The following is a 23,578-nucleotide window of genomic DNA, read 5'->3' on the forward strand; positions in this document are numbered from 1 at the left end:
ACCAACCCGCACTTGGCCAGCGTGGTTGACTATGGCCTAGTCACCCGTAACTTGGGGTAGGCTCCGAGACCCTCAGTGGGGACGTATAGTGAGCTGATGATGATGATATTTAATACTAAAATTATAAATGCGAACGTTTAAATGGACGGTTGTTTGAAGGTATGTATCTACAAAACGGCTCAACAGATCTTGATTAAATTTGTCATAGAGTCATAAAGGTAGAACATAGTTTGGAAGAACACATAGGATACTTTTTAATTTATTTAATTCCACCCGGACAGACTTGCGGAAAACAGCTAGTATAATTATAATAATAGTTGTATATAAGAAAAATCAATAAAATCAACTGACTGCAATACTATGACACTCCGGGGAAAATTACAAATCGAAAAACACCTCACTCTACGACATCAGTTAAGCCGTTTAGACATCAGGAGTTGATAATGTAATTGATATACACACATACACGCGAAAAACATAAAAATATATCCTAAATACAACTGATCACATAATACAACTTCAAGCTACGTAATACAAGAGCAATGGTTATGTAAAATTACTTAAAGATTTAATGAAAAGGCATAAATAGAACTGAATTATTTACTCATTAAAAATCCCTCGTTTTAATATTTTTTATGCTGAATATTAACATTAACCTTTATTTCAATTTAATATTAACCTACATGACAAATGAAAGTAATTTATCTTTGTTCTACCTATTTGTGTCACTTGGTACAATTTTAATTTTATAATTAACGATCTATTAGCTATTTAGTACTTCCTGCATTTAATTATCACTAATATAAGATTTTCACTAGATATTTTTTAATGACAGTGTTCTAATTTCAAATGACAAGGTCATAGCGTATCACATTTGAGACCAACCTATCCACTCTAATAAAAAGTAAAGACCGCATAAATTATAAACCGTACAAAAGTAAAGTTAAAACGACATTGAAATATTATAAACACATAAGTAAACATATACGACATCGTAGAACAGTTTACGGTAAACTGGCATACAAGGTAACTGTTGGACAATAATAAAATACGCATTGAATTTCTTGTTGACGGATGATCCAATAAAGAACGCGGCGTCTCAAAGTGAAATGGGTCCGAATACTCAGGTGTGCCCTCGCGTCCCCCGCGCCTCATCACCCCGCCCCGTCGGCCCGCTACAGTACAGATACATTGTGAAGCCGCGCCGACACAAAATAGAATTAAAAGTCCGACCACAATGGACCAAAGACCTCTTTCAAAATACACCCAATACTTATTTGGAACTGTTAAATTCCGTCAAGATAAAATCCTCAGGTGTTCTCGTATTAAACATTTATGAGAAACGTTACGTAAATTGAATCAATTTTTTAGTTCTTAATATATTTTGTAAAGTTTAAATCTTACTAATATTAAAAATGCAAATGTTTCAATGTATGTTTGTTTGAAGGTATCTCCGGAACGGCTCAACGGATCTTGATGAAATTTGGGAAAGATGTAAATTCTACATCTTTGCCAAATTTAAATTGTAGAAGATAGTATGCAAGAACACATAACGCTACCTTTAACGTTTTTTTTATTATTTGAAGACGGAGTCGCGTGCAAAAGCTAGTATAATTTTTTTTTTCAACAAATACCCACTTTTATAAGTATTTTGTCAATGGAAGACAACAGAGATAAGATTAATGAAAGTTGAAGAAAGAAATTAAAAGTTGATTGTAGTCGTAACATATTTAAAATTTACTAGAATGATAATATGATTAAACTTTACTTATTTTGTATACAAAAATAATAAATCTTTTCTTGTGGTCCATTTATCAATATAATGGCGATGACTATGAGCCCACTCGTTTGTATTTTACATTAACGAAGGTGATAAATCAATGTTAATCATAACTTAAATTTATCTAACTTTAAGACCTAATTTAGCTTCTTAAGTCTTTCCTATTACCAAAGATGAAATCAGCATTTTTCTCTTTTCATCTCTACACCAGGGTACTAAAAAACAATGGTATATTGTCAAACTTACAATTATCTTACATTAATCTTGATATTCTACGCACATAGCGCCACCTGTTAACGAAGTAATTAAATTTTTGAACGTGTGTAAAACTTTTGAGTAATAGATGTCGCGATTGAAAAAAGAACACCATCTAGTGTCTAGTAGTAAACCATTCCACTTGGTACAAGATGGTGTTCTTTCGTAATTTTTCTAACAAAATTACAATGGCAACCCTAAGGTTATAAAAGCAGCCGCCATATTAAATTCCAGCCCATTTTGATTGGTCCATTCTGTTGGCGCCTGGCAGTTGCTGCGTTCATTCGTTAATTCAAGAATGGAGCCTATTCTTTGCGCAGCGTCGGTCACCGGTGCGGCAGCCATTTTGCCGTGGCTTGCTTATGAAATTTTAAGGAGTGAGATACATCCCGCAAAATTGCTGCAATCTCGTACGTTTATAACTTAGGTAAGTGTCTATTTTACTCATCATCTATAATGCTTTATGTATTTTAGAATATTTGCACTAGGTATCTCCATGATGGATTCTTTCATCTGTCGTGGTCGTTTTTACAGTGCTATAATAATTTGATGCTCAACCCATTCGAAAGCACAAGGATCTCTCTGCTTTCGTCAGTTACGAGCCTTACATTTGCAAAAACAATGTGAAATTTCTGAATAGATTTTTGTTCGGCAATACATTATTTTTCGTTTTCTCTAGGCTTGAAGTACATCCTTTGAAAATGTACCTATACAATTTGACTCTCCAAGGCTCTACAGCCATTACGCATGCTGTGCATGGTAATTTTTCTGGTACCAAACAACAAGAAATAGTAATATCACGTGGGAAAACTATAGAACTGCTTCGACCGGATCCTAACACAGGAAAAGTGCATACATTGTTGAAAGTGGAAATATTTGGTATAATACGATCTATGATGTCATTTCGGCTCACCGGAGGAACTAAAGGTGAGTGACCTTTTTGTAGCACGTGTTTGATAACCTATGTGACCATGTGGTATTTTGTGCGTTACTGCATTGTCTTGCTTCATACGCTTGTTGTATGCAGGCGTGTGGTATAACTAGATGCACAGATTATATCCAACGCGTCGCTCTTGACGATTTATTCTAATTGTTGGGATGTATGTAGTGATGGTACAAATTTTATTTTAAACTATTAATCGCAATTTACGGCAATAAAACAATATTAAAGTTATTTTAATTGTTTGCAGATTATATCGTGATTGGTTCAGATTCTGGAAGAATAGTTATTCTTGAATATATAGCAAATAAGAACATTCTAGAGAAGGTACATCAAGAAACATTTGGCAAGTCTGGTTGCAGACGAATTGTTCCAGGTCAATATTTGGCTATTGATCCTAAAGGCAGAGCAGTGATGATTGGTAAGTTATAAACCTAGGATAGATATCTTAAACTTACACATTCCATGGAATTATGATTTTTTCATATGAAATTCCAAGTGAGCTGGCTGCCCTGAATGTGTATATTACATATTTTTCAAGTTATTGTTTAAATGTAAAATTTTTATTATTTCTTAGGTGCAATTGAAAAGCAAAAGTTGGTGTATATTCTAAACAGAGACGCAGAAGCTAGATTGACAATTTCATCACCGCTAGAGGCCCACAAATCTAACACATTGGTCTACCACATGGTTGGTGTTGATGTTGGTTTTGAAAACCCAATGTTTGCATGTTTGGAGATTGATTATGAAGAGGCTGATTCTGATCCTAGTGGTATGTTTTATTTGGTTTTACTTTAACATTTTCTGCATACACTATCCAATGTCTTTAGAAATCTTCTATATTTGTTTATTCATTAATTCCCTTCAATTAATTTTTATTTGTAGAGTATTAATAATATTAATTATTAATCTTAAATCTAACAAACTAATTTAAATTGTTCTATTTTATTTTAATGATTATTTTGAGGTCCGTGTTTCCGAATACCCATGACGTCAAATCCTCACTCATATGAACACAATATAAATATTGCCTTAAACTTAACAATGAAAAATATGTTCCTTTAAAAATATCTCTCTTTATAGGTGAAGCTGCTCAAAAGACTCAACAGACATTAACATTTTACGAGTTGGATTTGGGTTTGAACCATGTAGTAAGAAAATATTCGGAACCTTTAGAAGAGCATGCAAACTTTCTCATAACAGTGCCCGGTGGTAATGATGGACCTTCCGGAGTACTTATATGTTCAGAAAACTATCTCACATATAAAAACTTAGGTGATCAACATGACATCCGTTGTCCTATTCCGAGGAGACGGAATGATTTAGATGATCCTGAAAGAGGAATGATATTTGTATGTTCTGCAACACACAAAACCAAGTCCATGTTTTTCTTTTTGGCACAAACGGAACAGGGAGACATATTTAAAATTACAATAGAAACTGATGAAGACATGGTAACTGAAATAAAACTCAAATACTTTGATACTGTACCAGTTGCAGCATCCATGTGTGTATTGAAAACTGGATTTCTATTTGTTGCCTGTGAATTTGGGAACCAGTGAGTATGACCTAAATTATTTTGTAATTTAACAGCATATTGACATGTCAGGATAGGACTTTCCTATTCTGACTTATTATAATAATATGCCATATTAAATTATCTCTGAACCAAGGTCCTACCTTACATATGAGGTTTGTGCACACTGATTTGAGATATACACCAATAATCTCTCACTTAATTTTATTATTTACTAGCTTTTACCCGCGACTCCGTCCGCGCGGAATAAAAAAAGAAAACGGGGTTAAAATTATCCTATACCTGATTCCTGGTTCTAAGCTACCTGCCCACCAATTTTCAGTCAAATCGATTCAGCCGTTCTTGAGTTATAAATAATGTAACTAACACGATTTTCTTTTATATATATAGATATAATGCAAATATTTGAATTGAATGTTTTATTTCATAGCTACCTGTACCAAATTGCACATTTGGGAGATGAAGATGATGAACCAGAATTCAGCTCTGCGATGCCTTTAGAAGAAGGAGATACATTCTTCTTTGCTCCAAGACCTCTAAGGAATTTAGTTTTAGTTGACGAATTGGACTCGCTATCACCTATTTTAGGTAAAATTTGTTGAAATAATCTCCATTTAATTTAAATATAAATTAAATGTTATAAAGAATGCAATTTTTTTGTATGTAATTTCTCAAATGTAGTATTTATTTCTAGCATGTCGCGTAGCTGATTTGACTGGTGAAGATACACCTCAAGTATACTTGGCTTGTGGGCGAGGTCCTCGATCTTCTTTGAGAGCTTTAAGACATGGTTTGGAAGTTGCGGAAATGGCTGTCTCTGAACTGCCAGGTTCTCCCAATGCTGTATGGACTGTCAGACGACACAAAGATGGTAAGTACTTAAATAATTTATAATTTTACGTTCTATTGTATTGTTATTATAAATATGTATTACAGTTGGCTATAGCAAAACCACACATTTTTCTCATATACACTATCGGATGAAGTTAAAATTTCTTAACAAAAACCGTAGTTTCCGGAATGATGGCCATAAATGCAAACTTAAAAAAGGGAAAAGTAGTTAAACAAAGGAGCTTAATGATTAAAAAAATTTGGTCCGTGTTACTGAAATGCCGTGACGTTACCAATAACCACATATGAATGCTCCTCTTTATCAACAATTACTAATAAAACCCTGGTTGTTTGGCAGACATAAACACCAGTGGTTTTTATTTTCAGAATCTACTATCCGGCGATGAACAAATTGAGATGGTCCCATCAATCACAAAGGTAGGCATCAGAAACTCCATTATTCATCACTGGAGGCTGCAACGGCGAGAAGAGTCAACATTCACTGACAAATGATCAAATTTCGCGCTATATTTTAGCATTATTTTGTTTCTTTGGTTGCAGAGGAATATGACTCTTACATCATTGTGTCGTTCGTAAACGCTACTCTTGTGCTGTCGATTGGAGAAACTGTTGAAGAAGTGACGGACTCTGGTTTCTTGGGAACTACACCGACCCTGAGCTGTCACGCGCTGGGAAGTGACGCCCTCGTGCAAGTATACCCTGACGGTATACGACATATAAGAGCCGACAAGCGTGTCAATGAATGGAAAGCCCCGGGCAAGAAATCTATCGTCAAATGTGCTGTAAATCAAAGACAAGTTGTGATTGCCCTCACTGGTGGAGAACTTGTGTACTTTGAGATGGATCCTGTAAGTAAAATGCTTCAGACTAGCTATATTAAATATTGTGACTGACTAATTGTGAACTGTCAATTTATAATGCGACTAAGCACAAGTTTATAACATGGTAAAATGAAATTCCAAAAGTATTTAAAAAAATAATCTAACAGCAGAATAACTACTTCAACTCTACTTCTAAATAGTCCTCGCAATAATATAAACTCGAAACAGCTCGTAAATAAACTAAATGTCAGACGTTCTGCGATGACTAATGTAAAGAGACTACGAGCACATGCTTCCTTATAAAACCTTTTGTGAAACTACCCCACAGTACTTCCGTCCATAATACGTTATTATTTCAAAAGTAGCATGGACGCCACTGTCCTACCTTCTTTTAAGTGAATTAATTATGTATAGCTTATAATTTACCGACGTGTTTGCATGGACTTGCCTTCGGGTATGTCCATGTGAGAGTGGTGCGTAGCTGTCTATACAGTGATGTGCCCACAACGTCGCAGATCATGTCGGTCTCCCGCTCGCGGTAGAGACTGGCACTCGGCATATTCCATAGCCTAATTGGAGTCACTCCGACTGTGAAGGTGGCAAAACCATGCCGTGGACACATAATTAATTAAATTAAAATAAAAAGTCAGAGATTTACAGTTTACAAACGGTATTTTATTAGTTCAATGAATTTTCTACTAACTTCAATTTAAAACCTAACTCATATTTCCTTGTTGTTTCGCAGACTGGGCAGTTAAATGAATATACAGAAAGAAAAAAATTATCATCAGATGTATCATGTATGGCGCTTGGATCTGTAGCAACTGGAGAACAGCGGGCCTGGTTTTTAGCTGTTGGATTAAATGATAACACTGTTAGGATCATTTCTTTAGACCCATCGGTAAGTTAAACTTTATAATTTTAACTGTTTTACTACAATTTTTTTAAGTGATGACACCAGGACACCACTGAGTATTGTTGATTACAAAAACCCAAAAATGCGTTATTCTCTATACTGCTGATTGAATTTCTTACTATAAATAAAGTCAGACTATTTGGTTAAATACTAAGTTGTATATATTGATTGCAGGATTGTTTAGCACCTCGCTCTATGCAAGCTCTGCCGGCTGGTGCAGAATCCCTTTGCATTGTTGAGCAGCCATTCGAATCTGGTGCTAAATCTGCTCTGCATCTTAATATAGGATTAAGCAATGGCGTACTTTTGAGAACTACCTTAGACTCTGTTAGTGGCGACCTAGCTGACACCAGGACTAGGTAATTTAAATCACTTTGATTTAATATATTTAATTAAATAATTATCACCAATGATGTCAACCTTATTCGCTCCGTGTTTCATCTGAAAAACATTGACGATTAATTAACCAGATCTGAGGTTACTTCCAGGAAAAAGTTTCAATTTTCAACCAAGGACAATATTACAAGTGTTTATCCCATTTCAGATATTTAGGTTCAAGACCGGTGAAGCTATTCAAAGTGAGAGTGCACGGTGCGGAGGCAGTTTTAGCTGTGTCTTCTAGGACTTGGTTAGGATACCATTATCAAAATCGTTTCCATTTAACACCTCTATCATATGAATGCTTGGAATATGCAGCCGGATTTAGTTCAGGTAATTATATTGAATAACTTTGTTATAAGTTATTCTTATAACCGACGTGTTTGCATGGGTGTGCCTTCGGGTATGTCCATGTGAGAGTGGTGCGTAGCTGTCAATGCAGTGATGTGCCCACAACGTCGCAGATGATGTCGGTCTCCCGCTTGCGGTAGAGACTGGCACTCGGCATATTCCATAGCCTAACTGGAGTCACTCCGACTGTGAAGGTGGCAAAACCATGCCGTGGACAAGCTCTTAAAAAAAATAGGCAAACTTTGTTCACTTTGTATTGTATAAATTAAATGATTTCTAATCAGTTTTAGAAAATCGTTATTAATAATGCCAATTACGTGTGATTTTTTCATTTAAAACGATATTTAACATAAAGCGTTTTCTTCACAGAACAATGCGCGGAAGGTATTGTCGCCATTTCATCAAATACATTAAGAATTCTTGCTTTGGAAAAGTTGGGTGCCGTATTCAACCAGACTTACTTGCCATTAGATTATACACCTCGGAAGTTTGTTGTTAACTCTGACAGCAATCACATTATTGTATTGGAGACTGATCATAATGCTTACACTGAAGAAATGAAAAAGCAAAGAAGGTAAATCAAAATCAAAATATTTAAATAATATACAAAAAATAATCGAACAAGTTTTGAACTTCTAATGATGACAACTTTACACACAAAACCTGAATTTCAATGTTGATACTCCTGCAGTACTGATTACATTTTTATATATACATTGCTCAAGATATACTCTTGTATTTTTCTAAATGTAGTAAATTATTTCAGAGTTCAAATGGCACAGGAGATGAGAGAAGCAGCAGCGGGTGGAGGTCCGGAGGAACAACAGTTAGCTAACGAAATGGCAGACGCTTTTCTTTCTGATATACTACCAGAAAATGTATTCTCATCACCAAAAGCCGGTGCAGGTGGGTTCAATATCTAACAGACTGCAGCCACATTCTCTGGGCAAGAGTGGATTATGTCAACAAACATGCTCGCTCTAATCGATTGTGGCGATAACATATCCTGGCGTTAATCCCAGATGACTTGTGTAAGTCATTTGATTCAAGCATAGGATACAAATATTCAATAAAAATACTACATAATGTTTTCAGTACTTTTATCCACACTGTTTATAAAGAGGTCCTAATGATCTTTTGAAAATAATTGATAAAAACTTCATCGACCAGATCAAGCTTATTTTTTTTTATGTTAGTACAGTAAAATGCTCTTATAGTGTAGGCTATACAGCTTCTCAATATCATATCTAGAAATAGAGATTTATTTAGTTAAGAATCCGAAGAAGCAATCCGAAATTGAGAGGCTGCATACAGATGTGTGGAAGACAATGTGAATATTGATGTTTAGTTATGCTTTGATATATTCTTGGACTGTTTATCTACATTTTTTTCTTATTAGTCATTGTTATGTGTTTTAGATGCTATTCAGTTTATAAATAAAATAAAAAAAGCTTTAAAAAGTGGATTTAATATCAAGTTGTTTTATAACAGGTATGTGGGCGTCTCAGATCCGTGTAATAGACATGGGAGTGAGCGGAGGTCAGCCGGGCACAGTGTACAAGTTGCCACTAGAACAGAACGAGGCGGCAGTGTCTATGTGCATCGTGCACTGGACGGCGCAGGCGCATCTCGGTGTACCGCATCTGGTCGTCGGCGTCGCCAAGGATATGATACTCTCCCCCAGATCTTGTACAGAGGGCAGCTTGCATGTCTACAAGGTGAGTTGTACTTTTGAAATGTATTACAATTATTTTTTTTTTTGTTCGAATATAAACGTAGTTTGTATTCAAACATACCACATATATACCACGGTGAGTGCTCAGAAGAATTATTTGGAACAATTCCCGCCGCCGAGTTTCGTCATCGAACGACCCGACAGACCACCAGGTACCATCCATACCATCTGGATAACCGGCATTCTACAACAGTGCGGTTCTCGTGATTTTTTTGCCGCGGTGTGGAATTCTATCCTCGGCGGTATTTCCAAACGGCTACGACTTAGGGTCCTTCAAGAAGCAAGTATATCACCTTCTCAAAGGCCGGCAACGCATCTGCGATTTCTCTGGTATTGCAGATGTCCATGGGCGTCGATGAACACCTTGGTGTTCTCTCCGCTTATTTGCCTCCATCTCTTATAAAAAAAAAAAAAAAAAATTTTTGGTTCTAGATATTCTCCAATTCTGGCAAACTGGAGCTGGTTCATAAAACACCTATTGATGACTATCCTGGAGCGTTGGCCGCATTCAATGGTAAACTGATGGCGGGTGTGGGCCGCATGTTGAGGATGTACGACATCGGCCGCAGGAAACTGTTGCGTAAATGTGAAAATCGACACATTCCAAATCTGATTGCCGATATTAAAACTATAGGCCAGAGAATTTTTGTCTCTGATGTACAGGAATCTGTATTCTGTGTTAAATATAAGAAGAGAGAGAATCAATTGATTATTTTCGCCGATGACACAAATCCAAGATGGATAACAAACACTTGTGTACTAGATTATGACACAGTTGCCATGTCTGACAAGTTTGGCAATGTGTGTGTCATGAGACTACCGCATTCAGTGAGCGATGATGTAGATGAAGACCCCACCGGAAACAAGGCTTTGTGGGATAGAGGTAAATAATATCAGCAATATCTACATAGCATTCTCAATTTATCTACAAATTGGTCTAAGATTATCAATAGTTAATTTTTTACTATTTTTTTTTTATTATATATATGTACATTCTAAATACAATGATGATACTATAAATTAACACATGCTAGACTAATGAAAATTAATGATTATCTTTAAATCCTGAACATATTGTACATTAGCCAAACACACACACACACAGTGTAACAAAACAATTTTATGTAAAACTTATTATATTTTTAGGTTTATTAAATGGAGCATCACAAAAGGGAGAAATAGTTGTGAATTTCCATGTGGGAGAGACTGTGACGTCACTGCAAAGAGCTACATTGATACCGGGAGGTTCTGAGGCGTTGCTGTATGCCACCATCAGCGGGGCGCTCGGAGTGCTGCTGCCCTTCACCTCCAGGGAGGACCACGACTTCTTCCAGCACCTGGAGATGCACATGCGCAGTGAAAACTCACCATTATGTGGCCGCGATCATCTGTCATTTAGAAGTTACTATTATCCAGTGAAGGTAAACTCAAAAACACTTTCAAACATTCATAATTATAACAAAATGTGAAAATATAGTTTCAAGGTTTTCAGCTCTGGTTAATAACTAGGTTGAGTTTCAATTAGGTATCCACAGTATGTCAACAGGTGTGTGTGTCAGCAGGCACTTGTGTTACACTGTTGGTAGAGCAGGTGTGGGGGGTGCGGAGAGCTGGATCGCCGTACTGGCGACCGCACAACGCGCCCCCCACACTCACTTCCTGAGAGTCGGACATGTGGCCACATCCGTCTGTCTGTAGTATATGGAATGTACATTTATATCATCACAAAGTATTATTTAATATCGCCGAAATGCAACTATACAGTTGAAGAAGTTAATTTCCTACCCTGTTTAATGAAATTACATAATGAAAGTAGGTCGTAAACTTGTAACTTTGAAACTAATTTAATTCTTTTACAGTACATGTACAAGAGAAAAATTGATTTATTTATGTTATTTATTCACTAAACTATTTTATCAATGTATTTAGTGTGTTGTGTGAACATGTGCGTTTGAATCAACCTTGAGATTAAGTAAATGTGTATTGTTACAGAACGTAATTGATGGTGATCTGTGTGAACAGTTCAACTCTCTGGAGCCGGCCAAGCAAAAGGCGATAGCGGGCGACCTCGAGCGCACGCCCGCTGAGGTCTCCAAAAAACTTGAAGACATTAGAACCAGATACGCATTCTAAATTGATTCTCTCTTGATAGTATTAAGTAATAAATAAGTATTTAGCTCTTAACCTTTGTCTTATTTAAAAAAAAAACCTATATAAAAATAATTGGCTCTAACCTTCACATTATTTAGGAAAATTCTACAGAAGGTTATATATAAAGAAATACATCTGCCAAAACGGACTTATTGTTTTTCCTCCCTAATGATGTGCTACATAAATGTTAAAGCATTACTAATTGGCAGCCATCGCACTATTATTTATTCATCAAGAATGTGAAAAATGTCAGATGTTTGTGTCCCTCTGTTGAAAATCATACAAAAGAACAAGCGTTTACGGATTTACTATAAATCTTTCCCAGCTAAAGCCCTAGCCCCGATTGGTATAGGTCATTTGCCCTAATATTCTTTGAATAATTGATTTTTTGGTCGTGTACAAAAATAGCTAAATGACGCATATGTATAAAACACGAGATGGTGACGTGGCACGGGCAGGCTGGTAGGGTCGTTGTTTTCACTGACCCACTTCGCAACATAGGTATGTGGCTACACCCCTAGCATAAGTCAACGACAAGACGGAAATGTCACGGCTTGTGTCGTTTTAACATAAATCACTACAAATACATATGGAAACAAGCAAAGCACTGCAAATATAGTTACATGTCGTTATGTAAATACCTGGAAAAACAGCTAACTTATGTATTGCGTCAAAATTTGAGGTGGAAAAGTGGTCATATTTTGATGGTAAAAATTCTAGTACTTTCTTGAAACAATATAAATAAGCATTTTTAGGGGTGTATGCTATCTCAACAACAAACCATATTACAAATGCCTAAATGTAAAATTTATGGGGCTTATGGTAAACTTAAGAAAGCATTTGATTATAATTATTCAGTTTATGATTAGTTTTTAATTTATTCCTCCCAAGTAGAGTTGGCCATAAGCGAGCGGCTAGGTGTTTAAATGAAGCCAAAATATTAAGATTTACATAACCTTGTGCGCCGACCAGCGTAACGTGGGTGGGATAAGGTCAGGGAGATGATGAGGGGCTAGGAAAAGCGGTACTAATTTTGGAAATCCTCTAGATGTTTTATGAACTTAAAAAAAAAGCGGCTTAATTTTTATATTCGACTACTATTTAGTGGTACTTTTACCAAGATATTAGCGTATTGATTAAATATTTATTACACAATTTAATATCGCTTATTGTTTTGTTTTTATTGGTTCAATAAACCAAATAATCTCTCTAATAATCTCTTGAATAATAATAACTCTAATCTATGTACGTAATTAGCAACTCGTGACTAATACGAGTATGTAGTATAAATACCAACCCTAAGCAGTGGGATAAAAGTTACCTTTTATTCAAATTAAACCGCCTTACAGAAATGTGAAAGTGTACTAAATACTTAAATAGGATGATTTGCTCAAAAATAAAGTACGCTCTAATAACGTCATAATGAAAAAAACATATTCCTAATTTTACAAACGCTCATGTAAATTTCATTGTATATTGTATATTAACTTGATCCATAATGTACGCGTCGCGCAGAACACTTTCATTGTTCTCATTCTTATTCGTCAAGTGTCTCGACTTCTGGCACATGCGAGGATTGTTCAACTTTCAACTGAATTACGCACTCTCGCAGGCGAGCACGCGATACTAAGTGGAAAGAAAGAATTTTAGTATTAAATCACCCCAAATTTTATAGCCATATATCACCCAGAAGGTGGCCTAGAATTCAAATAAGAGAAAACCTCATTTCGTTGCGAGCACGTGAAACAAACGTTACCATAACTACAATATCGACCGCCGGCTTTTCCGAGGCTTTCCTCTGAAGCGTTCACGTTTGCGTGGCACGCGCTGAAATAAGGACTAAGCGTCTAGACGTCGAGACAGTCGTACTTTACCGTTCACCGCGATCGGTGTTATCGTAGTGCACGTAATAATGTGGGAGCGGTCGATGTAAGCGACGCGCAGTTATTCGAAAAAAAAGAGTAAAATACATTGTTATCCGTGGGATTTTGTATCGGATCTGCGACGCGCGGCAGCCGGCCGAGGCAGACAATGAGTGCACGCGCGAAGCGAAGCGAGACGCGCGGCGACCGGCGATGCGCGGGCGGTCGCTTGTGAAGAGCAATCCAGTGTACTCATTAGCCGGTGCACCGCGAGCGCAGCGCGTCACAGTGCGAGTGTGCGATACCAACGCGAGTGGCGAGTGCTGGCAGGCGGGTGATGCGGTGCTATGCTGTCGGTGAGCAAGCCGGCCTCTCTGGTGCAGCAGAAGAAGCAGCAGTGGGCGCGGGAGAGAGGTGAGTACCGCGCCCACTACGCTCCACTCACACAGCACTTGCAGTAGTTAGTCGTGGCTCAGTCGAGTGCGTACTCACGGCCGTGGTTCCGTGATAGATACCAGTAATTTGGCATCTGCACGTAACAGGCAATTAAATTTGATTCGAGATTTTATTTAATTATTGGTATGTACGTAACAATTTGAATATATACATAGTTTTATACCATTAGCCTTCGTGATTTGATTTAGTGTTATTGTTTTTTAAATTAATTTGCAATTTTTCCTTTTAGTCATATTTTATCAGCTTTTATCATAATGTGTTTATTGAGGAATAATTAATTTCGCTCATCTTACAAATTAATAAAAATACCTTGAAGTTAGAAAGGCGTTAAGCGATATCTCATCTGGCAAATATTTTTTCATATTACACGCAGAACGTGCCTACTCCATGTAAACATTTATGTCTCGTTTAGAATAAAATTCCACAAATACGTATTAACTGTTCACGTTTACATACTATACCCACTTTATATATTTTAACACGTTTCATGAATATTACAAAAATATATTGAACACTATCGAAGAAAAGAAGTAGTGGTAAGGTAGTTTGTAAAAACTGATGAACTTTTTCTTTTGCAAAATATTATTGAAACAAATATTAATATCAGGCATTATACATCAACGATAATGTGTATAAGTAACTTGCTTTTACGGACGACTTTGCCTTCGGAAAAATTGATGAATAACGGAGATAGGTATATCTATATATATATTTGTAATGGTATATAATATAAACACTTATTATCTATTTGTGAATGAATATAAATTGATATGAATAGAATGATTGTTTAGTGTTGTTGAACAATAAACAATTACGCATCAATCAAGATTTGAAGCATTTACCTACAATACTAATGCTTAGGCTTAGGTTATTACAATACAATGCTAGAGCCTGCTTTTATTTTTTAAACTTATTGTAATTGTAACCAACAAAATATCAATCCATTTTTTCATTATGCCATCGAAGAAGCACTAGCTTGATTATTGATTAAATGGCATCGACGTGTTAGGATTTTTTCAATTATGTTCATTTTTATAAATTAGAAATAAAGAAATTGAAATTTATCTTCAAAATATAGGTTGGTTTAATTGTATCTGTACGTGATAAGCGAAGTTTTGGTTATTGTTTTGATATTTTTCAGAAGTATACGACTGCCTACATCCAAAATGTCGCTTGTGAAATAAGTTGCTGAAATGTTAACCGTATAACAGATTAATTTGATACAGTATGAACAAGACCGTGACTAATTTGCAACATTTTTCTAAGTTACAAACACATAAATATAAAAAGGGAAATTTATAATTTAGTATCACTACTCTTATTGCATAAGCGACTAAAGCTTGCTGTTGCGTTAAAATAATAAAACAAATTATTCTGTGCTTGTTAGCTCTGTGCAGGCGCAAGAGAGCGTGGCGGGAAAATGCGATAGCCACAGACAAGTAACGGATGCAATACTATTTTTTTTTAATAATTACATTAGGAATTTGCAAGTAATCCACAACTTTTTTCTGAAATTTTCTTTTACGAAATGACAAAACAAAGAAACTTTTTACTAATTCCTTCATACTATACTAATATTATAAATGCGAATGTTTAGATGTATGTATGAATGGATATTTGTTTGAAGGTATCTCTGAAACGGCTCAACGGAACTTGATGAAATATGGCACAGATGTAGAACATAGTATGGAAGAACACATAGGCTACCTATTACGTTTTTCAATTCCGCGTGCACGGAGTCGCAGGCAACAGAAAGTTCTTTGATAATTTACGTCTTGATTTAAGTTTTGCCAATATTTCATATATTTTATACAACAGCTTTTGACTCAAACAATAGCAACAACAAATAAGACTACAAAATGGGAGTCCATCGAGACCGCGACGCTTTTACAAAATAGGAGTGGAAAGAATATGATGATTGGATGAGTTTGTATTTTGAAAAAAAAATTAATTCAGTATTGCTGGATTTCTTGCTTATAACGTATGAACTGCCCATATAGTTTTATGTATAACACTAATAAAGAAAGCATAATTATATAAACATAGTTACGTCTTAACCACAGATATAGACTTACTTTAACCAACAACACTGACTTAAGAGTACAGTAATTTAACCGGTTTGATTTAGTTTCCTTGTTGGGTGCACAAATTGACTGATTAATCATGGGTTTCTGAGACCAAACATCTCGTTTAACACAATCGCGTTTTAATCTCGCAGCGACTCGCGCGAAATTAAAACCTTCCAAGATATCTGACATCTACTATACGTTAGTTTAGTTTGTAATGGTTGCTGATGTTTAGAAAGTAAAGCACAGTAATCCGACTTAATATCCACATGATAATTACATAAACGACAATTTCAAATTAACATCAGTAACATAGGATTTCGTGAAAAAGAAACACATTCATTCATATTATTAATTAAATTATTAACATGCAGTGACTTGTGCGTTTTTTAAGAAAATTCAACTGTTATTTTTTTACATTTACATTTAATACTTGTAAAATAAGTTATCCCAGGGCCTAAAATTAATCTGATGTCGTGATATATTGTAAAATATTAAATAAAATTTCTTTAATTAAGACTTTTACATTAAGTAATTTGATCACAGTTAAGATGTAACAGCAACAAAAATTAATAAATAAATAAATGAGGGTAGATGTTGAAACACGGCCTTGCATCGGCATCGTTGCATCACATAGCGAAGCTGTGATCACAGTCATTGCAATTCTGTAAAATTGTCGTGAAAATAAAGGTGCGTGTAAAATCATTTTTAATAGTAGAAAGACAGCAATAGTAGAGTAGTAAAATTAATATATAAACGAAAAATCGCATCCTACAAAAGCTATTGTTGATTATTTTAACATACAGTTATTAAAAAGTTTGTTTCAAAAGTGAGTGTGTTGGCAAAAGACGTACATCATTTAACATTGACGGCATCGTAATTATTGCTACTGAAAGACAACTTTGTACAACACAAGTATATAATAATTTTATTATGAGTTATGCAAGAAATAGACAGAGGAAGGCTAATAAACCCGTAAAGTCTGGAAAACAGTCAAAGGCTGTTAAATCTTGTTTAACAATTCAGCCACGGCCAACAATTATAAACAAAGAACAAAACAAGGCCTTTATGCATCAGCAAAACTTTATTAGGGCAGTATTCTTGCAGCTTTGTAGTTGTTATTCAAGTATGTACTTTAATGATTTTTGAAAACATTATTTTTACCGAATTAAAATATTTTCTAATATGATTTACGAAATAACCAATCGATGTGCAAAGTTAGAATTTAAAGTTAGGAATGTAAATCATCAAGACCTATTTTAAATTTTATTTTTATATTTTCCGATACAACTGATTCTAAAAATAGGACAACTGGCTATTAAGTTGATTGAAAGAAAATATAATACTTTCTTAACCCCTTTAAACACGCATTTTAAATGTTAATCGTATAAGTTTAATTGTGTTTATCAATGGGGTTAAATAGTGCTCCATAAAAATACAATCACGGTTTTAACACAAATACTATGAACATAAATTGCTATGCATGATGACTTGCCGCTAACCTAGCACGCGTATCGATAAAACTTAAAAAACCCTTCGTTTATAATAAGGGGGATTTTTTGTTACGTTTGCGGTTTCTTTTAGAATAAGTCAGTCTTGAACCATCGACATGGAAGGTGCGCTCGACTGGTGATTTTATACTTAATTTTGAAACTTTAAAGTGATCATTTTTCAGTTTACAACTTTTTGTTTTTCAGAGGAAATGTCCCAGCTTTATCTACCGTGGGGTTCCGGGGAGCGATACACGAATCGCCTACAAGTACGGAACCAATTTGCGAGCTCTCTTGAGTTACACAAGCAGTCTTCTTACGAATACCAAGAGCCGGTGCAACGACAGAGAAGTCCCAGCCTGCCCCCTATACATCAAATAGACGCTGCCAAACAAATAAAAGAAGATCGGAGATATAAAGAGGTTTTAAATCGTAATATTTCGAGTGCAAAGAGGTTCTCGTTTTACGACGAAGACTGCGAAGGAGACACTTCCGGCTACGGAAGTGAAACTGTGAATCATATGAATATTAGAAATCAAAATGGAACTAGCGACCGCAATCCTGTTGTGGCATGGCAACAAGATGGTAAAGAAAACAGGTAACCTAGTTTTTTTAATTAAACTCTTTATATTAATGAAACTTCAAAGTAAAAAGCAGTACTAACTTTGTAAAAAGACTTATATGTGTTGTAACAATACAAAATGCTACACTAGAGAAGATGGGAATTATTAAGCCTCGCTGGTCGTTTACTTCACTCTTAGAATATGAATCAAAACGAAACCGTTTCTTGTGTACTAACAAAAACATTCCGGTTATTATGTTTGTGATCGTGTTGCATATTCCTTCCGATGATTTGGCGATACACCTATCTCTGTCTGGTCCAAATGGTAAAAAAAGACATTAGATGCAACAAGACTATTACGTTTTTTCCTCATTCATGCAATTCTTTCAACTGATTCCTGCTTTCATGGTCTGAACAAAAATATCTAGCTCTCCGAAATTGACCGTAACTTTATATTCAGAAAACACGCAATGCGGTCGTAATTATAATAATAATAATAGCCTACGTAAGTACCGTAAAGAATAAATCAAAATTCTAATTACATTCTAATTTCTAATGGTCTGATAATAGCCAATAGTAGTTGAGTGTTATGTTACATATCTGCAATCATAATTATAATATGTATGCTATATGTGCTAATTATTTTTGGTCTTGTATCTTTCATTGTCATTTACATCTCGATTAATTCAATCGAGACTATCACATGTCATTTTTATAACAAGACTAGCTGTCGCCCGCGACTCCGTCTGCGCAGAATTAAATAAAAAACATTATTAGTAGCCTATGTGTTCTTCTAGACTATATTGTACATCTACGCCAAATTTCATCATGATCCGTTGAGCCGTTCCGGAGATACCTTCAAACAAACATCCATCTATCCATCCATACATTTAAACATTTGCATTTATAATATTAGTAAGATGTACAAAAAACCCTTAATTTTTAAACCATACCATAGTAATAACCTTGACTTTACTTGACTGCTGTACTTCTAATGGGACTACATTTTATACAGCATATTGTCGTCATTACCTTCATGGCGCTTTAAATACATTTTCGCATGACGGATTCTTTGTCACACTATTCACTCAATACTCAAAATGTTGCTATATTTTTTAAATAGAAAAATTACATAAGCATTTAGTTTATGTTCGCAATTATAGTTTTAAATATATTGCTACTACCAAATCCTGTCATTATTTTACGTTTCGACTTTGTCTAAAACTCTAATAAAAAAAATCAAAATTGTATACACAGACCTTAATGACAGTGATTCGCATAAAACGTTACACAGTGACACATAGTCACGAACAGTCCCAGCTCGATACTTTTTACTGGCCATTTTCTCTGATTGTGACTGTCAAAATTAGATAAAATTAAAATGCTCTTCTTTTTCAGAAAACAAAACGGAAGTGTCCGTGGTGGGACAACAGGAGTGGATGGCACGTGGTCAACGCGGAGTCCCGCGCCTGAGGAGGGCCGGCCGCGCTGGGGAGACCGCGGAGTCGCCACAGGTCGGCTCTGGGAGCCCACCGCACCTACTGCGAGGCTGCCACAGGTTCTTATATATATATATATGAATATATGAATAAAATACAATTTATTTCCTATATTATTATTTATAATAGGACATTATATTACATTACATTATAGATGCAATATTTTCATATATAGATGCAAATTCAAAAGAAGGGTACACCATCATGGGTGGAGCGAGGATTGAACATGTTAGATAACACATCGGACGTCCTTGTCGTCGACCAGAGAAGCTCAACAAACTCGGGATTGGATTGTGATAGATCTTCCTGTAATGGGAGCGAAGAAGGAAAGTAAGTACCCCTCCTTTAAACATGTAGAATGTATTACTATATAAAATGCGATGATGGATTCTTAAACATTTTTTCACAGAACTTTCCTCAGGGGTCAAAATGTTCCTTTAGAACCAGAAGTACGAGCCCAGAGGGAAAACAAGCGAACCAAAGCCTTAGAATTACAGACTGCTATATTAAATCAATTGGAAGATCGTGAAAAAAGGCGTCAAGAAGAAAGAGAAAGACAATTAAGAGAAGATCGCTTAGAAGAGATACGAATACAAAGACAACAAGAAGAGGATAGACTAAAATTGGAGGAAGAAAAAAGAAAACATGAAGAAAAGCAAATGATGGAGCAACGCAAATTAGACGCTCTTAAAAAGGCACTGGAAGATGCGGAAAGGAAAGCACGGAATGAGAAGGAGAAAAAATTTAAATGTCACAGACAAATGTGTAATTCAATCGAAAGCGTGTGCGAAGATGAAAACTCGAAACTGTGTGAAAATGTAACCGTAGAAAAATCCCAAAGAAATGAGCTCATAAGTCCTACCAAAAGTAGTAGAACGTATGATATTCATTCGCCTAAAAGTATAAAGAAAGATTGTGGCTCCCGACAATCAACTGCATTTAACTCACCTAGAGCAATGGGTGCTGGTAATGTTAATTTATTTATTCATAATGTACCTCCAATCGCACTTGCAGATAATCAGTTTAATATTGTTCCCTTAGGTATTAATGGTAATGGGGAAATAGTAAGTACACAGCCTAATAGCCTACAATTAGCAGTTTTAGTACCTCAAACCCTGAGTAATAATAATTTATACAATGTATCAGTAAATCCTCTATTTAACAATAATGATACATTAGAGGGACGCAAAGTTATAACTCCTCAAAAATATCGAACGCTTAGGACAAAAGATGCATTTACACAAACTGAGACAGATCTGTTAACATATAAAGTAGACAAAAATGTAGAAACAGTTGATATTGAGAGAGATATAGACAAAGACTATCCTAATATCGATGAAAACGCACCGCAAGACGGTGGCCGTGGCACTTTTAAGAAAGAACGACGTTTACGATCGGAAGAGAGGTACAAAAAAGATATAGAAAATCGTCCCAAGTGGGGTGCTAATAAACCAGTAGCACAATATAAAAAACAAAGTGAAAAAGATCCTTTCTATAGTCAGAAGCGAAAAGTACGGCAAAAGCATCGGCCACAAGCTAGACAATACATGTCACAATCTAGTGACGACAGTCGATCACCTAGCCCTCCTACTAGATCTGACAAAATAGTCGAAGGTAATTTTAAGCAGCGTAACTCCTTAAGTCAATCTTACTGGAGACACAAGCTTTCTAATTCGGATAATTGTAGAAACAACAATGCAGGAGGTCCGAGTACTGATGTACCGGAATTCTGTTCATTAGATCAAATTACAGGGGAAAGATTAGACCATAATAAATTACCGAAAAGGCTGACACTGTCACAAAAATTTATAAACGATAAGTATGGTACAAGAAAGTTGTGGATAGATGACGTGAGCGAAAGAGGTTCCAAGTATCTCGAAATCGAAAATCCTAAACGAAACGCCGATAAATTAAATATTTTCAAAAGAGATAATGTAGTTAGTAACGAAGAACAAGACAACTTTGTAAAACTGAAATCTTAAGACTAATAGGTATAACTAGCATAATAAATAATAGTAACTAAGTGCACTATAATTTATGTAGCCGGTCGTGCAATATGTACTTAAAATTAGGTTAACTACTTCAATTTTGATATCGACCCAACTGTTACTAAGGAATAGGCCAAAGAAAGTTAAATCAATAAACTCAGTTCATATTGGATTGCGGAGCTAAGAAGTCAGGGTAAAAAAAATGTCGAAATTAGATGATTTATTTGATAAAAAGAAAGATGAAGCGCCCATGTTGGATTTATCTAAAACAACAATCAACACTGCGGAGGAGTACAGAGCTGTTCTTGACAAAGTCCCGGAGTTTAAAACTAGGCCCGAAAAGGTATTTCTACTAAGATTTTTTAGTATGTTTCTGTTTTCTGTTATTTTCTTGCTTAAGCTAAATCTGCAATTTATAGGTCAGAGCAGAAGATATTAAAATAAAAGACAAACCAGAAGATCAGAAAACGAAAACGCCAAAGAAAGAAATAAGGGCATATGAAAAACTTGGAACCCGTGGTTACGAAGATAAACACTTTACATTTATGGATCCAGTACCGGTGGAAATGCGGGAATTGAAGTTTGAAGAGTTGTGTTCCGTGCCGATCGAGTGGCGAATGCTCACATCAATACGTCCAAAATCCAAATTGGACGAAGAATACTTTAATAGGTAATGCAAAAAGTAAACAAAATATTGAATTCGCTTATTAAGATTTGCATTTAGTTAACAGATTGAATAATAAATGTTTTTTAGGCTTATCGAATTACGGAAATCGGAATTAAAAACCAAGGCTCGAGACAAGAGGGAGTACGCAAAAAACAATATGGTGAAAAAAACGAAAAATCGATCAGGCGTCACGGAAACAAGAATTTTGTCTTGTGTAGAGTGCGGCGAAGAGTATTGTAATGGTAAAGTATTATGTACTTTTTAAAATGTTCATAGCATATATTGCGTTCATCAGAGTTAATTTTACGTTAATTTTATTTATATACAGATATAAATTGTTTAAAGATGTCAATATCATAAGAGAGACTAAAATATTTTAACTAAGACACTCAATACACTTCCAAACTGCTGTATTTAAACTGTGACAAATATTAGCGGTTGCCCACGACTTATTCAGCGCAAATAAAAAAATATCCTAAGCTACACACGCACATGTAAGCTACTTGGAAGTTTCATTCAAATCGGTCCAGCTGTTTCGATGACTACCTAGAACAAACGCGGACGGATAGACAAACAGACAAAAATATAAGAAATAGGATTTTAGTTATAAGTAACGAAGAAAAATCATGTTCTCGAAATATATTCTGTTTTCGATATTACATAAAGAAAATATTTTTTTTATTAAATAGATAGGAGATAAATAAGTCGAATTTTATATTATACTTCTAGGTATGATGTGTGCCATCACAAATTACGACATGTTTGCGCGTCTGAAGCTGGAGATTGAGCCAAAAGTGACGCGACACGCGGCGCCCGCGCAGGGCGGGGGAAAGCTACGCAAACTGCGAAGAAAGATGCGCAGGAAGCAGCGCAGCAAAAGCGCAGCGCCTCCGTTAATGCGTAAAACCACGAGGAACAAATCCGGGGCTAAAAGTGACTCTGAACTCTGAATCTCTGTTAATGCACAATTTCAATATTTTTTAGTAAAATCAAATTCTCTGTGAGGCATTCTTATATTAAGTGTTGAACAGCCTGATCTATGTATATGTAAAAATTTGTATAGCATGGACTATCAAACATATTGTAAACTTATGAATATGGCCAGTTAGCTATATTAAACTAGATTATAATTATAGCAATTAAAGTGGAATAAAAAGCTAATATCTAGATAAGGCTTCAAAGTTACATCATATGCTACAGAGTTAATTTTTATGTAAATATTATTTATCTATTTTTTTTTATTGTTATATCGTTTTATATTTCAAAACATTT

The 23,578-nt window shown here is 35.4% G+C and overlaps 3 protein-coding genes across 4 annotated transcripts; all 3 read left to right on the forward strand.

Annotated features, from left to right (window-relative positions):
* Window positions 1-2,288: 2,288 nt before the first annotated feature.
* Window positions 2,289-11,737, forward strand: LOC106713817 (splicing factor 3B subunit 3). Of its 2 annotated transcripts, XM_045680168.1 has the most exons (17): window positions 2,289-2,462; window positions 2,715-2,962; window positions 3,226-3,396; window positions 3,553-3,747; window positions 4,059-4,533; window positions 4,943-5,100; window positions 5,207-5,383; window positions 5,905-6,212; window positions 6,931-7,086; window positions 7,276-7,460; window positions 7,646-7,812; window positions 8,200-8,404; window positions 8,597-8,736; window positions 9,322-9,548; window positions 9,998-10,448; window positions 10,712-10,986; window positions 11,558-11,737. In XM_045680168.1, the coding sequence occupies exons 2-17, from the start codon at window positions 2,737-2,739 to the stop codon at window positions 11,696-11,698; spliced, it is 3,657 nt and encodes a 1,218-aa protein (XP_045536124.1). In that variant the 5' UTR covers window positions 2,289-2,462; window positions 2,715-2,736; the 3' UTR covers window positions 11,699-11,737. The 2 variants fall into 2 exon arrangements, with proteins under 2 accessions (XP_045536124.1, XP_014362178.1); XM_014506692.2 differs by lacking the exons at window positions 6,931-7,086; window positions 7,276-7,460; window positions 7,646-7,812; ... (4 more) ...; window positions 10,712-10,986; window positions 11,558-11,737 and adding an exon at window positions 5,731-5,781 and having other exon boundaries at window positions 5,905-5,986.
* A 1,509-nt stretch (window positions 11,738-13,246) lies between these two features.
* On the forward strand, window positions 13,247-21,648 carry LOC106713845 (myb-like protein X). Its single transcript, XM_014506733.2, has 5 exons — window positions 13,247-13,992; window positions 17,798-18,188; window positions 19,551-19,710; window positions 19,827-19,981; window positions 20,061-21,648. The coding sequence occupies exons 1-5, from the start codon at window positions 13,926-13,928 to the stop codon at window positions 21,631-21,633; spliced, it is 2,346 nt and encodes a 781-aa protein (XP_014362219.2). The 5' UTR covers window positions 13,247-13,925; the 3' UTR covers window positions 21,634-21,648.
* A 193-nt stretch (window positions 21,649-21,841) lies between these two features.
* Window positions 21,842-23,286, forward strand: LOC106713697. Its single transcript, XM_014506542.2, has 4 exons — window positions 21,842-21,982; window positions 22,059-22,309; window positions 22,394-22,548; window positions 23,036-23,286. Exons 1-4 carry the CDS (start codon window positions 21,842-21,844, stop codon window positions 23,254-23,256), a joined length of 768 nt encoding a protein of 255 aa, XP_014362028.2. The 3' UTR covers window positions 23,257-23,286.
* The last annotated feature ends 292 nt before the right edge of the window (window positions 23,287-23,578 follow it).

The sequence above is a fragment of the Papilio machaon genome, chromosome 12 (genome assembly GCF_912999745.1).
Source record: "Papilio machaon chromosome 12, ilPapMach1.1, whole genome shotgun sequence".
NCBI lineage: Eukaryota > Metazoa > Arthropoda > Insecta > Lepidoptera > Papilionidae > Papilio > Papilio machaon.

What these genes read in the sequence shown, in the direction of transcription:
- LOC106713845 (XM_014506733.2), top strand. Translation starts at nt 13,926, where the DNA reads ATGCTGTCGGTGAGCAAGCCGGCCTCTCTGGTGCAGCAGAAGAAGCAG. An exon ending in GCAGTGGGCGCGGGAGAGAG is followed by an intron (nt 13,993 to 17,797) that starts GTGAGTACCGCG and finishes TTTGTTTTTCAG; the next exon opens with AGGAAATGTCCCAGCTTTAT. An exon ending in CAAGATGGTAAAGAAAACAG is followed by an intron (nt 18,189 to 19,550) that starts GTAACCTAGTTT and finishes CTTCTTTTTCAG; the next exon opens with AAAACAAAACGGAAGTGTCC.
- LOC106713697 (XM_014506542.2), top strand. Translation starts at nt 21,842, where the DNA reads ATGTCGAAATTAGATGATTTATTTGATAAAAAGAAAGATGAAGCGCCC. An exon ending in TTAAAACTAGGCCCGAAAAG is followed by an intron (nt 21,983 to 22,058) that starts GTATTTCTACTA and finishes TGCAATTTATAG; the next exon opens with GTCAGAGCAGAAGATATTAA. An exon ending in CGGCGAAGAGTATTGTAATG is followed by an intron (nt 22,549 to 23,035) that starts GTAAAGTATTAT and finishes TTATACTTCTAG; the next exon opens with GTATGATGTGTGCCATCACA.
- LOC106713817 (XM_045680168.1), top strand. Translation starts at nt 2,737, where the DNA reads ATGTACCTATACAATTTGACTCTCCAAGGCTCTACAGCCATTACGCAT. An exon ending in GGCTGATTCTGATCCTAGTG is followed by an intron (nt 3,748 to 4,058) that starts GTATGTTTTATT and finishes CTCTCTTTATAG; the next exon opens with GTGAAGCTGCTCAAAAGACT. An exon ending in GTTACTATTATCCAGTGAAG is followed by an intron (nt 10,987 to 11,557) that starts GTAAACTCAAAA and finishes GTATTGTTACAG; the next exon opens with AACGTAATTGATGGTGATCT.